Raw genomic sequence first — 16,299 nt, forward strand, 5'->3', positions numbered from 1 at the left:
ACACAAAAGGACAATGACAGTCTCCTGATCATCATACACTGCTGTTCTTCACATAGATTGACTCTCTCTTCGTCATTCCCAGTTATTTTACACCCATTTCTTCTCTCAAAGTGGATCAGAAGAAAGAGAGGGCAAAATGGAGTTCACTGATCATTGCCTGTCCCAGAAGCTCTCTGAACAAGAGTGACAGAAGAACTAGCGATGCAATGTCCAGTTTCTACTTAACAAGTTTTAAAATGATTTTAACATTCAAATTAACAAAAAGAATGAGTTTCATCAACGAATGTTAACAATATTTATTAAACTGCACGTTAATATCACTGTTGCCTGGTGTTAAATGTGTAACATTTTGACTGATGAATCGTGGTTTGGATGTGTATTTGCTGTACCATATTTAGATTTTTTGGCAATATTCCTCATAGGAGAAGTTTCTTTTTTAATGTTATGTCTTGAAAATCAGACTGATGCAGAATTTCTATAAAGGTACAGATTATTAAAAACAGTTTTAGTAAGGTAGTTGATGAAATTTGAGTGAGGTTAGAATATCCCACGAACAGAAACTGGCTTCTTTCTCCCATACTGCAGGTATTAATAACTAAGATTTTATTTATTTATTTATTTATTTATTTATTTATTTATTTATTTATTTATTTATTTATTTATTTATTTATTTGTTTGTTTGTTTGTTTATTTATTTATTTATTTATTTATTTATTTATTTATTTATTTATTTATTTATTTATTTATTTATTTATTTATTTATTTATCGTATGGCATAGAAATACATTATTACAAATGAACAACAATAATCAATGAACCAAACTACAAACATCTAGACCTTGTATGTATTCAATATATTTTGGGGTTGCTAACAAGAAGTCTTCATATGGCCCTCCATATGCTCTGATGCTGCATTCCTCTCCGCTGTGCTTAATAGTTTGTCGCAGTGCACCACAGTCGCATACCGGTGAGGACAGCATTCGCCATTTAAAAAGTGAATTGGGAACATGCATCATTTTCAAAAATATTTCTTTTGAAAAGTACACCAATGAAATAGTACGTAAACGTATTACATTGTGGTAAGTTGCCTTGTTTTCTACCATTAAAAAAATATTTAATAGTGCCTTTCCGCAAGGCGAGTGAAACGGCCTCTGACGTAAGCGGCGCGCTGTGACGTCACGATCCAGTACCGCATGGAGCTCTACCAGCCGTTGTGCATCAGCCGTTGCTAAAAGCCGATTGTTTATTATTCATGATCGCGAATAACTTCAAAATGACAGAAGAAAGGTTCAAAACAGCACAATCAGACAATCTATCATGCGAAAATGTCATCATTCTTGAAAAATAGTGACTTTTGTGGCCGCAGAAATTCGCGGATAAAAAGCAAGTTTGTAAGTGGCGTCTTTTATATACGTGCAATGTACTGTAACCCATAGTATTAGGATAACAACGAACCTGGATATATATCACATCACTTTCAACATTTCCTTCTAGACTGATTCCCCTATTAAAGAATAACATTACATTTTCGGGCTTTCAGCATTAGTAAAGTAAGAAATCGGATTTCAGCACTAACATAAACATATAGGTAGCATTATAGTACTAGTGCGCTTCTGTGGTGTAGTGGTTAATGTGTGCCTCTCCCGGAGGCCCGGCTCTGCCATGAAAGTTGAAAACAAATAGTACGAGGGCTGGAACGGGGTCTACTCAGCCTCGGGAGGTCAACTGAGTAGAAGGGTTTCGAATCCCACCTCAGCCATTCTCGAAGTGGTTTTTCGTATTTTCCTACTTCTCCTCCAGGCACCTAAGGCCACGGCCGTTTCCTTCCCTCTTCCTTGTCTATCCCCTCCGATCCTCCCATCCTCCAACAAGGCCCCTGTTGAGCATAACAGGTTGGGCCGCCTGGGCGAGGTAATGGCCCTCCTCACCATACTCAAAGTCTCACGTTCCAGGACACTGCCCTTTAAGTGGTAGAGGTTAAATCCCTCGCTGAGTCCGAGAGAAAACCAACCCTGAAGGATAAACTGATTAAGAAAGAAAGAAAGAAGGAAAGAAAGAAAGATCATAGTACTATAGGGCTATAATCTATCATTCCCCCCCAAAAATATATATTTATGGTTGGGACAACTGGCCTACCCACTTCCGGGGCCCATGAAGGAGAATTAAATATCTTTGTGGAGGGAAAAAGTTAAACAAGATAAAGATAAATATGACTTCATCTAGTTTTCACAAGTCGGGCTGAGTGGTTCAGACTGTTGAGGTGCTGGCCTTCTGACCCCAACTTGGCAGGTTCGATCCTGGTTCAGTCCGATGGTAGTTGAAGGTGCTCAAATACGTCAGCCTCGTGTCGGTAGATTTACTGGCACGTAAAATAACTCCTGCAGGACTAAATTCCTGCACATCGGCGTCTCCGAAAATCGTAGAAGTAGTTAGCGGGGCGTGAAGCCAGTAACCCTAATTACATTTGGCTTTTAACAAGCTGAGCATATCAGGAAAGAAAAGTGTCCTGGTGACATTTTAGTTGCTCAATACAGGAATGTCTTTGGGTGCTGTGACTTTTACCTTTTTTTTTTTTTTTGCTGTTTGCTTTACGTCACAGCGTCACATATAGGTCTTATGGCGACGATGGGACAGGGAAGGCCTAGGAATGGGAACAAAGCGGCCGTGGGCTTAGGTACAGCCTCAGCATTTGCCTGGTGTGAAAATGGGAAACCACGGAAAACCATCTTCAGGGCTGCCGGCAGTGGGGTTCAAAACCCACTATCTCCCGGATGCGAGCTCACAGCTGCGCGCTCCTAACCGCACGGCCAACTCGCGCGGTATTTTTACCCTTCGGTTTATTGACTTGGCTTGTATAACCTAAAACTTAGGCTAAGTTGGATTATATTTTAAACACTTACATCACTATTTTCACCTGTGTGCAATTATGTTATTTATTTCATTAATATTATGATAATTATTATAACTGAGCATTGTTAACTTATAAGACCCCAACAGACAAGCATTGGTTTTGTGTAGAGTTATACATTTGTTAAATTCACGTTGTTTCCTTTCATGATGTACACGCCTATTCTTTGTTACATTATAGAGTATTTAGATGTAGCCTAAATTTCTTTACCAATTAGGCTCTTCAATAAAGACATAACTGTCCCATGCCAAGATATATTGGTAGAATTAGAGCTGTCAAAATGGTTCATAACCCCTTTGATTTATTATCTTGACATAGATCACCCAAAACATAGGTTAGGTTTGGAGAATACTTTAATAATCAGCATTATTTAATGCACTGTTTATTACTTTCATATTCCAAGATGTAATTGAAGCATTTAAATAAAGCATCATACATTAAAATTTAAAGTTTTACCACTAGAACAGCTGACATGGAAAAGTGATTTGAAAATTCAAACAAATTCATCTTACATTAAAATCTTCAAAAAAATAAACTGTAGACTTTTCCGATATATCACCAGCATTTCTCCAACTCGCCAAAATCCATTTCTCCCTAGTTTTAGCGTCTTTGGAACGTTTATAAACAATTTGTTTGGTATGGTATGCGATGTGCTATTGCACATCGGAACTCTACACCATTTATAAGTTTTCTGCCTCACTGTCTGCGCAGGATTCATTTTAAGTCTAAAATATACCACTCAGATTATTATCCAATGTATAGACCTCGAATTTAACCATACTAGACACTAACGTAAAGTAGAAATACGTGAAGTGTATCCTGCTTCTCACAGCACACTATGTGTTATTTCATCTGCTAATTCAGTCAACCTGTACGATGACGTCAGGCCAATGAGATCGCGTACTTGCTTGACGTGACATTTTCGTAGATTTTTATCATGTTTGGAGTTATTATTTGTACATTCTGATCACATTTTTGAATTCTGCATGCAATTTTGAATCAGATTAGCATATTTTTAATTAAAACCCCGGATCATGCATGTTCCCTATTCCCACATCTTTTGTGTCCCATCCTGAGTCTGTTGAGCATTGACCATACCTTACGAGGTTGATCAGACCCTGGAACTGTCTTATCGATGCATGGCATTTCCAGGCATATAGCTGGAGCATTTTACATCCATTCTTCCCTCCAGGAATCGGTGATGTTGAACCCAGTGTGATTGATGTCGGCTGCAAGAGGTGTATGTCTCAAATGAAGTCATTTGATTTTGAGGTCCGAGATGTCAGAGTGTACCGGTTGTCCAGGGTTCGCTAGGATCTTGTTGTATTCTCTGATCAAAGCTACTTTCCTTCGCAGGTTAGGGGGTGGTATGTTACTTAGGACAGGCAGCCAGATGGTGGGAGTAGACCTTATTGTTCCTGTAATAATGCGCATAGTACTATTAAGTTGGACATCAACTTTGTTAGTATGGGCGCTGTTCAACCATACTGGCGCGCGGTACTCCGCTGCAGAGTATACCAAGCTCAATGAGACGTCTGTAGAGTTGTGGTGGATGATCCCCATGTGGTTCCACAAAGCTTTTGTATGATGCTGTTTCTTGTTCTCAGCAGTTTTTGTGATATGTGTCTAGCGTGACTCCCAGATATGTTGATTCCTTATTGTAGGTAAGTTGTGTAACCATCAAAGTAGACTTCCAGAGTCCTATTGGATTGTCTGTTGTTGAGATGGAAGCAAGTCACCTCTGTTTTTGATGCATTAGATCGAAGCATCCATTTACGGAACTACTCTGCAAGCACAGACAAATCAGATGTTAGAGTTTGCTTAGATTTAATACTATTGACTCTTTTCATATAATGGTTGGAAATAATGGAATTTCAAAAGATACAGTTAGTACTGTATTGGCCAGAATATAAGGCAATGTTTTTTACATTAAAATATAGTTGAGTCCTTCAACAAAATGCAGGGCATTCTTCTCCAACATCTCATCTTAAAAGCATATATTTTCTTCCTCTCTGGTGCGCCAATGGTCCACATCTCGGCACCATAAATGAAGATGCCGAAGATGAATGTGTGAACTAGCCAAACCTCGACTGCTTTAAAAATGAAATGGTCTTTCTAAATGGGATTAACTTGTGACATTACCTTCAATGCCATTGCGATTCTGCACTTGATTGCCTTGTAGCAGTTTCCACTGCTGGTAATAGTTGTGCTGAGATATGTGAAGTTGGATACAGTTTCAGGACTCCCTGTAATACATCTTCCAGAAAGTTGGTTATATCTGGGCATGTCATTTATTTTTGCTTTCTGACGATTGATCTCCAGATCTAGTTTTTGACTGTCTTCTTCAACTCTTTTGAGTAGAACTGCTAATTCTTCCTCATCTGCTGTGATGAGGGTAGTATCATCTATGAATCTCTTAAGTTTGTACTCTTCCGACCACCCATTGTTACTTTATTCCATTCTCTATATATACTCCCTATATATAAATAGAATTGTGGATAGAATGCAACCTTGCTGAACTTCTTTGTGCACTTCAAAATCATTGTAATGTTTCTTGTTTACCTAACTAGCTGTGTTTGCATTATACAGATTTTTTTTCACCCACACTAAATGTTTAGGGGTTCCCATTTCTCAAAGGACTGTCGACAGCGTTTGTTATTGGGCAGAACTGAAAGCTTTTTTGTAGCCTAGGAAACATAGAACTGTGGGGATGTCGAATTCCTTGTTTTTTCTCATTCAGTTGCCTTATGTTGAGAATCTTCTCTGGTACTTTTCATTTAACATAACTACCTTTTTCAGAGGAAATTTGCCATTGTAAGAAGTGAGTCAGTCTTTCTGACAAAATATGCAACATAATTGTACTGGCATGGGAAATTAAAGCCACTGTGCAGTTGTCACATTTTATAATTTTGGATGTATGCTGTTCAAGTGATCCAAAAATATGGATAATTCGTGCTCACCATGGGGCCAGATAACAAATGTGTCATCAGCAAATCTCATCCAGATGGAAGGCTTGAGCGTGCACTATTGAAGACAACACTCTTCAAAATCTTGCATATAGAAATTAGCGATGACTGGTGCCAATGGTGATCCCATGGCAACACCATAATTTTCTTCAAATATTGTACCATCAGATGGAACTTTAGATAGGTCATCTGGCTTATTGTAAACCCACCTATACTAATAGATATCGTCACGGGTCCTCTCATCACCATCGTTGACAAAAGCTTGCTGTGCTTAACACCCTTACCAGCCAAGCAAAGGAGGTTTGAGGATAAATTAAATGGTGAACTTGAGTTCCTAACCAGAACATTCCTGAACAATGGCTACTCAAGGAAACAGATTGATGAAGTGCTACATCCTAAGCCAAAAGACAGATTTGTCACGTGATTCTCGTCCTTTGAGTCTGGCCTTCTTGCCATATGTACAATCTGTCATGGATAGGATTGGCAATATTCTCAGAAGGCGCAATATCAAGACCATTTTAAGCTTAATATCCTAGGCAATTGCTTGCTATCTGTCAAAGTTCCTATTCGTTTAAACTGTGCTGGAATATATATGATTCCTTGGTGCTGTGGATCGGTTTATGTTGGCCAAACATGTAGGAAGGTAGCAACGAGGGTAATGAACATTGCGGGCACTTACGTCTTTGCCAACCAGAGAAGTCTGCTGTGGCCGAACATGCCATACATAATGACCATCAAATCATTTCTGATGCAACTTCTGTCATTTATAAAGAGGAACATTTTATACCTAGAATCATTCATGAGGTGATATAAATTGTTAAACACCCAAATAATTTTAACAAAGGTAACAGCTGTATACTGATTAGATCATGGCTATCCTTCAGAGTTAACTCATCAGCATATTTCTCTTTGACTCTGGAGGCCCTGCAATGAAGTATATATCTAAAAGGGTCTCTCTCTCATCTTGAGTGTGGTTACTATGGAGTGGCAGTTGCCAATACATTATTTGTTATTGCTCTGAAGACAGTTTTGGTTACAGGATCGAAACACGTCTGCAGATTATTAACATTACACAACCTAATATTCCCAAATTAAGTATTATTATGTCATTCAGTGGTCGTGAAAGTCTACGTATTATAAAGATTGTTACGTTGTCTACCATTTATGAAATCACTCTGTACATTTTGCAGAAAAGTATGGTACATACCTTGAATTGTTTATACAAACATTTCTAGAATTTCTATTTTGCAATATTTGTAATACATTCCATTTACTGTTTATAGGATGCTGAAGAACCATGTGTGAAGAAAATTCATGGAATACCTCCGGAATGTGGTCCTTCACATCATATACTGTTTACTATGGATAGTTCCTATGCTGTAATTGCTACAAGTACAGGAAATATACTGATACTGCAAATGGAAGAACATGAGCCTGTTTTGATTCACAACCTGCACCCTATTGAAGATAAATGTGAGCATCTCTGATTGTTGTTGTTGGTTTTTTTTTTTTGGTACTTAAATTAATTGTTAGTCAAGTATGTGTTGCAATGAAGTTCTTGCTTTTTATATTGGCACATTTCAATCCTACCCAGCGCTATAACCAAGCAAAGTATGTCCCATTCAATATACAATTCCAAATTCATAATTCATAGATTCCTGGTATCATTACTTTCTGTGTCATAATAAATGTGTACTAGTGTCCAAAATTTGAACAACAAACAGAAATATTATCCTCCTGTGAATTTTTTAAAATCACAAAATAGTGTCTTGTATAGTCAAATATAAAATACAAAGTAAACACTGTAACATTATTATTGTTGGCTTGTGGTTGACAAAAGAACAGTCATAAAACACCTGTTTGGGAAATTTTTACCTTTTCTTGTAAATATTTGTGTTGGTACATATATCAAACAGTTGAATGTTAATAAATATGGTGTTCGAAGATACATTCCTAACATTGGTCCTCCGGCCTGGATGTGGATTTCAACGGCAAACTCCATGAACCTGGCAAGTTTTGGTATTTACAAGGTATCAAAGGATATAATCTAATGAAATACTATTACTTACTGCATCAATTTCGTGAAACATGTTGATTTTGTGTGTTTTCAACGCATTGCCTTGGACATTTCGATTACGACATCTACCGCAGTGTTTACAAACTAACTTGTGCCAAAGAGAATAAGCGACCTGTACAAAACAACGGATTGCACATCGTTATAATGACAAGTAGCGTCATCTAGTGTGACATATGAGAACTATTATCCATGGCACGGAAATTCTACACGGTTACATTCGTGCCACATGATTTAGAAGGCGGAAATTAGACGGAATTGACACGTCGTAAAGACGACACCAATCATTCGTATTAATCTCTACAAATGCAATATGGATCCCGATACAAAGAGAGCTCTAATGAAGAAAAGATCCGTTCTTAAAGCCGGTTTAACACGCATACAAAGCTTTGTGAACTCAGAACTTGATACGGCAGACGCAACCTTAATCGAAGTAAAACTGAATAGGCTACTTTCTCTTAAGGAAGATTTCAAATACATTCAAACTGAACTCGAGCTAAATGATGACGAAAATATCGATTCACATATCGATTACCACCAGGAATTCGAAAATAATAGCGATCTTCTGGAAGCTAAGCTTAGAAAGGCTATCATTTCCCAGACTTCACATTTAGCTGACGAAGTACGTTCTCTTTCAACCAATGATGTAGCAAGGCAAATAAAATTGCCAGAAATCAAGCTCCCTACATTTGACGGTACATTAACAACTTGGCTTCACTTCAGGGACACCTTTCAGAACCTGATAGTTAATAACAATGATCTGTCAAATGTTGAGAAGTTTCATTACATGTTATCCTCGCTTAAAGGTGAAGCCAAGGATGCTATTAGGAATATTGGCATTTCAGACTCCAATTTTACTGTAGCTTATGACCTTCTCGTGAGCAGGTATCACTCGCCAAAATTAATAGCTGCTGAATATATTAAACAGATCCTAGAATCACCGGGTAAAGTATGTTCAACCGAAACAGAGATACGCCAACTCGTTAATAAATTCCGAGGTAGCATTGATGCGCTGAACGCACTAGATGCTAAGATAAGCATTCTAGATCTTCTCCTAAATGAGCTCCTACTATCGCGAGTGGATAAGAAATTGAGACTAGAGTTCGAAAATAAACATTCTCATCTCGAAGCTGTAGAGTTTAAAGAACTTGTTAAGTTCTTGGAGAGACGTTGTCAGACATTGCAACTTTGTGCCTCCAACCCCTCTCCCAGTCTATCGCAAAACCATCAGACAAGTTCAAGGTCAAAAATCGCAGCTCAACAGTCATACATTACAACGTCAAGACAATGTTGCATCTGTTCAGATGAACATCAGCTTTATAGGTGCCCAGATTTTCTTAAATTAGATTGTGATGAAAGGTTCAAAGTAGTAAAGGATAAAAATCTATGCAGCAATTGCCTGAGCTCATCCCACACTTGGAAGGCATGTACATCAAAAACATCATGTAGATCATGTAACAAATATCACCACACGTTGTTGCATCATGAGACTGACCATATATCATCTCCTGCAAATCAAAACAACAATCCACAACAATCATCTTATCATTCTCTGAGAAGCACATCCAAGAATCAGATACTTCTGAGTACGGCTTTAGTAAAGATCAAGGACGGTCAGGGAAGATTCCATTTAATTCGTGCCATACTCGACAATGGTTCGCAGAGTAACTTTATATCCGAACACATGGTGCAACAACTGAGACTGAAAAAGAAAAAGACCAGCGCCATAACATTGCAAGCTTTTGGTGAACTCACATCCCAAGCAAACACAGCAGTGAATATTGAGGTTCACTCAACAATCAACGATTATCACTTCAACATGGAATGTATTGTTCTTCCCAGAATAACTGGCAATATACCTGTCTCACATATCAATTGCAAGGACTGGAACATTCCACAAGACATCACTCTCGCTGATCCTGACTTTCACATCCCTCGGGCTACCAATTTACTGATTGGCGCACAATTTTTCTTACAGCTCCTGCAACCCGGAAGAAAAAGCCGACAAGGGTACCCATGCCTACAGAACACACAGCTAGGATGGATTCTCAGCGGAGAATATTCACAACTCAATCGAGAAAGGGAAGAGGAGACACCAACCAAATCGCTCTTTATCAGATCTGACCTCAACTTAGAAATACAAATTCAGAAGTTCTGGAGCCTCGAGGAAGTGAACCATGTTACACACTCACCTGAAGAGAAGGAATGTGAAGCCCATTTCAAGGACACCACAAGAAGAGATGAAACTGGGAGATTCATCGTAGAGCTACCCCTTAAGGGAGAGTTGCAACTTGGAAACTCAATGCAGACTGCCAGCCGACGTTTTCATCTATTAGAACGGAAACTACAAACTCAAGACGACCTTCGTAAAAATTACATCACCTTCATGAGAGAGTACCAGACCCTTGGACACATGACAGAACTTCCGTCAGAACCCGTTGAAGGAGAAAGATATTATATGCCTCATCACGCTGTTGTCAAGCATTCTAGCAGCACTACTAAAACAAGAGTCGTATTTGATGGATCAGCAAGGACTGACAACGGTACTGCCTTAAATGATATCTTAATGGTAGGACCTACAATTCAAGAAGATCTTTGCTCAATAGTTATGAGATTCCGCACTCACAACATTGCTTTCACCGCTGATATTGAAAAGATGTACCGCCAGATAATGGTTCATCCTAAACATCGACACTTACAGTGCATCCTATGGAGAGAACATCCTCAAGATAATCTAAAACCTTATGCTCTTAACACTGTCACATATGGCACGTCTGCAGCATCGTTCCTGTCCACAAGATGTCTCCAGCAATTAGCACTCGAAGAAGCGTCCGAATTCCCGAGAGCGGCCGCGATCCTCAAACGTGACTTCTATGTTGATGACTGTCTTTCTGGAGCAGATACTTTAGAAGAAGCCTTGGAGCTGCGAATCGAGTTACAACAGCTTCTCAGTCGTGCAGGGTTTCCTTTGCGAAAATGGTGTTCCAATAGCCCTGAATTACTGAACTCCATCCCAGAAAGCTTACGAGAAACTAAGCACTCGTTAACTGACAACGTTAGTGACATGGTAAAGACATTAGGGTTGACTTGGCATCCATCCACGGACAAGTTTCAAATAAACTGTAACGCAAATTTTCAAGAATTAATGGGTGATACGACGTTCACAAAGAGAATGGTGCTCTCAACGATATCCTCAATTTTCGACCCACTTGGATTTATAAGCCCTGTAGTAATCAGCTTCAAGGTTTTCATGCAACGTCTCTGGCAGGAAAGGTCAGGATGGGATGACCCTTTACCAGTAAACTTACTTGATATTTGGTTGAAATTATATGATCAGATCCCCACGCTTAATAGCATCAAGGTCCCAAGGTGTGTTCTCGCTGAAGGGAAAATCAAGTCCATAGACATCCATGGTTTCTGCGATGCTTCACATCACGCTTATGGCGCCTGTATTTACGTGAGGTCTGTGAACAACAATGGTGACGTTCTTATCAGATTGTAATGCGCAAAATCGAGAGTCGCACCTTTAAAGCAAGTCTCAATTCCCCGACTAGAATTGTGTGGTGCCTTACTGCTCTCCCATCTCCTGAAGAAAACACTTGCCTCTCTACAACTGCCATTCACTAAGATACAGCTTTGGACTGACTCGACAATTGTACTAGCATGGTTAAATGCGTGCCCCACTAAATGGAAGACTTTCGTAGCAAATAGGGTTGCAGAAATTCAAGAAATTGCTCCCTCGAATCACTGGTCTCATGTTAAATCACAGGATAACCCAGCAGATCTTGTCTCGCGAGGCATTGAACCAACAGACATGAAGAACAACATGCTGTGGTGGCACGGTCCAGCCTGGCTATGCTTAGACCCCTCAGCTTGGCCGAAACAAGAAACTATCTCCGACCCTAACAAGATACCAGACAAAAGAATATTAACTTCACTTGTTATTGTGCAACATAACGACTCATTTCTAAACACATTCTCTTCGTTAAACCGACTACTCAGGACGATTAGCTATTGCCTCAGATTTGCTTCAAACTGCAGGAGAAACCCCGATGATCGCGACATGTCCCCGTTAAGGCCTCAAGAAATAAGTAATGCCCTCAATGTATGTATCAAGATTGTTCAAGCAATATCCTATCGCGAAGAAATTCATTGCCTCGAGCAAGGAAAGAACATTCACTCAGCTAGCAAAATTAGGAATTTAAGCCCGACTCTGGACCAACATGGCTTTCTTCGTGTTGGTGGAAGACTGTACAATGCATCATCCATCTCTTACGAAGCTAAACATCAACTTATATTACCTCCCAAGCATCACCTCACGAAACTTATTATTTTAAGTGAACATCAAAGATTACTCCACGCTGGACCCCAACTTCTGATATCATCATTACGTGGGAGATATTGGATTTCAAGAATTCGACAAGTCGTTAAAGGGTGCATTCATTCATGCTTGCCATGCTACAAATTAAAATTGACAACAAATCAACAGAAGATGGGAAATCTTCCCAAAGAAAGAATCACCCCTGCAAGACCATTCCTGAACGTGGGGGTAGACTATGCTGGTCCATTTCTTATAAGAATTGGAACACTGAGAAGCAAACGAATGGGCAAGGCCTACGCCGCCATCTTCACTTGCCTTGCCACAAGAGCTGTACATTTGGAAGTTGTCTCAGACCTTACAACGGATGCATTCATGGCCGCACTGCGACGTTTCACGTCACGCAGAGGATGTCCATCAAATATCTATAGCGACAATGGCACTAACTTCGTTGGTGCTGCAAAGGAGCTGAAAGAACTGCAAGAATTTCTCCAAGATTCTGATCAAAACAGAAATATTGTCGAAGCTGCAACCACAAAGGGGATCGCCTGGCATTTCATCCCTCCATCAGCACCGCATTTCGGCGGAGTTTGGGAGTCCATGGTGAAATCTTTCAAGTACCATCTGCGAAGAACTATGGGTAGCACGGTGCTTACCTTTGAAGAACTAACTACCCTTTCTTCCCAAATAGAGGCCTGCTTGAATTCTCGTCCTCTAACAAGACTCAGCGATGATCCTACAGACTTATCTTGTTTAACCCCATCTCATTTCCTAATTGGGGAACAAATTACTGCACTTCCTGATCATGAACTTGTTCACTGTTCCATAAACAGACTTTCCAGATGGCAACATCTTCAAAAGATGACCCAGGACTTCTGGAAACAATGGCATAAGGAATATATTAACACTCTGCAGCAGCGCCACAAGTGGACTGAGAAACATCCTAATCTTCGAATTGGAGATCTCGTGTTCATCAAAGATGACAACCTACAACCTCTGCAATGGCGATTGGGCATAATAGAGTCTGTTCATCCTGGTGAAGACAACCTCGTACGGGTCGCCACTGTGAGAACAAACTCCGGTATCATAAAACGACCCATCAAGAAGTTGTGTGTTTTGCCTGAGAATGAGAAAGAATACTAAAAGTTTCGAGTTACTCAGTGATGTGATTTATACATTTATGAACTCCCTGACTATCTGTGTTATGTGTTTATTCCTGAAGTGAATTATCTTTCTTCTTCCCTTCTTAAAAGGCCAGTGCCTTTTGGTGGCCGGTATGTTTGGGAAATTTTTACCTTTTCTTGTAAATATTTGTGTTGGTACATATATCAAACAGTTGAATGTTAATAAATATGGTGTTCGAAGATACATTCCTAACAACACCATTGTCTGCTTTGCTATAAAATGTACCCACTGTCACAAACACCAGAACACGGGTTTCTTCTTCTCAATAGGGCATGTGATCACCTCTTGTTGTAATACAGGCCTGACAAGGCATGCTGTGAAAAATATCTTCAATCTCATTTTGTAATATTAACACCCATTCTTCCTGTACATCAACTCGTGACACCTAGAGAGTGCTTGGTGGAGTCAGACTTGAAGAAATGTTCCAAGGGCATCCCACACGTACTCTATCAGGTTTAATTTGGGAGAATCAGCGGGCCACTTCATGCCAGCAATAGCTTCAGTTTACTGGAAGACGCCAACCAGCTGCGCTTTATGATGGCTTGAATTATCAACCATCAGGACAATAAATGGGCCCATGGCACCTCGAAACAAATGATCATGAGGTGACAAAATCTCATCACGATACCTGACGGCCATCAAACATTGTTGGTTTATCCATACAGCTTCATGGAGAGGTGTTTTGAGTTTCATAATGCCTCCCTACACCATTATTGATCCACCTCCATATCGGTCCCTTTCTACAATATCAGAAGGCCAAAACTGTGTGCCAGGTTCTCGCCAGCTGCAAATCCATCATGAATCATTCCGGGAGACTGAAACATAACTCACCCATAAACAGGACATTGGCTTACTGTTTCACTGTCCTGGTGACGTTGTTGACTGTACTCTGGATGTCTTCTGTGCACATGTGTCAGTGGTACACATACAGCCAGTTGCCGACAGTAAAGGCCTCTCTGCCTAATCCTTCCATACATTTTTTTTGCCTCGATACAACTGTTGCAGTGGCTGCTGTGAGGTCAGATGCCAGCTGCCGTGCAGTCCTATGGTTTAATTGCGTAATTGTACAGGCTAGAAATGGGAAAAAATTGGCCGTAGCTTTGATGAGGATTCTGTCCCGGCATTTGCCAGGAGTTGAAATGGCCACATAATGGTCCTCTCTTTCAGATGTCACTCTTGATTGTCCTTGTCTTGGTCTTTGGTACACATTTTCGGACTCCAAAAACTGGTGCCACATCCAAGTAACAATAGACCAATACACATTAAGTCATCTGGCCACTTCAGCTTGCGACTGTTCAGCTTCCATTTGTACAATAGCCCTCCACAGCAGAGAGTGTCCAGGCATCTTCTCTGTGCCATAACTGAATGTTTACACAGTGAACATGGAGGTTGGACATATACGGCAGTACACACTGTGTACACCAGCTGATAGGGGCACTGACATCATTGCTTTCATGGTTTTACAAAGGCATGCAATTTGCTGGGCAGAATACAGGAGTAGTATCATTTATTTATGCATTACTATCACGTGATCGTATTTTATGATCAAATGGAAATACAGGGGAAAAAAAATCAGTTTGTTGCTTTAATTTTGGAGACTAGTGTAGTTTTTCTGCACTATTTCAGAGCAATCCAAGTTTAGCAATTTATTGTGTCACCTGTTCCATTCCAGACCAATCCAAAACTAGCAATTTATTGTGTTACCTGTTCCATTCCCTGTTTTTTCCACATGTGGCTTTTAGTGCTGGGAGTGTTCCACGAGTGCTATGGTTGGCTTTCCTGGTGGACCTTGTGGGATTGAACTACCTGTACCACTGTGTGAGGGTGTTGTCTATAGGTGTAGGTGTAATTGTACAGGCTAGAAATGGGAAAAAATTGGTCGTAGCTTTGATGAGGATTCTGTCCCGGCATTTGCCAAGAGTTGAAATGGGAAACCACAGAAAACCACTTTTAGGATGGCCAACGGGAGATTTGAATCCACTTGTCTCCCAAGTACGTAGCTAACAACCAAGACTGGCTGTGCTGCAGCTTACTTAGCTAACCTATCCAGTTCCAGTCCTTGTGATCAGTGTACACAGATTTCTACAGATGTACAATAATTCTGGTGTACCTAGTCATGCCATAAGTTCTGTCCCTAATGTACAGAGGTCTCTACAATATGTTACATTGACGTCCCTGCAGGGGTGTGTGCAACAAAGGGACCCTATAATCCTAATTCCTGGAAAGGAAGCTGATGAAGGTCAGTCACTGCACGGTCTGTATAGAACGGGGAGTGAAGAAGAACCATATTGCTGTGGTTATATAGTACAAGTGTTCTGAAGCTTCAGTGGGATATACTTTACTTGCTGTGACCACTGCATATAACATGAAACATTGTATATAGAACCATTAAATGTTATGGGGCTGTCTTTTGATGATAGGGATAGTATCAGTGTAAGCCACATGAAGAAAATACAACTGCAGCCACCAAAACTGTCGCTGAGAGAACCCAGAAAAATTTGCTCCACAAACAAAGAAGCATAGCATTTCTTTATCAAAGAAAGGCTTGTAGCATACGGAAGAAGCACTGGACAGTGACTGACAGAAGGTTTATGTCAGATATGACCCACAAGAGCCAACAGACTGTTGGAGAAGCATGGCAGTGAGAGTCATCATAATATTCTCTCCACAAACAAGACAGTTTTCACTGGGAAAAGAAACTGAACCTTCACAGCTCTTGGTTAGTTGCTGCAAACCTCCCAAAAGTGGGAAGAGTTCACACCCTAGCATCAGTGGGGATTTGGTGGGTAGTGTTAACCCATTCAAGTACCATTTGTTGTTATAAGTTTGTGACGTAGAGTACCACTTC

The 16,299-nt window shown here is 40.1% G+C and overlaps 1 protein-coding gene across 1 annotated transcript in view; it reads left to right on the forward strand.

Moving 5' to 3' along the window:
* l(3)72Dn (UTP4 small subunit processome component l(3)72Dn) overlaps positions 1 to 16,299 on the forward strand; it is a 166,492-nt gene that overhangs the window by 94,214 nt on the left and 55,979 nt on the right. Inside the window, exon 10 of the mRNA XM_068225020.1 lies at positions 7,158 to 7,347. Coding sequence (XP_068081121.1) covers positions 7,158 to 7,347 — 190 coding nt within the window. The remainder of the gene's footprint in view (positions 1 to 7,157; positions 7,348 to 16,299) is intronic.

This window comes from Anabrus simplex, chromosome 1 (genome assembly GCF_040414725.1).
Source record: "Anabrus simplex isolate iqAnaSimp1 chromosome 1, ASM4041472v1, whole genome shotgun sequence".
In the NCBI taxonomy this organism is placed as follows: domain Eukaryota; kingdom Metazoa; phylum Arthropoda; class Insecta; order Orthoptera; family Tettigoniidae; genus Anabrus; species Anabrus simplex.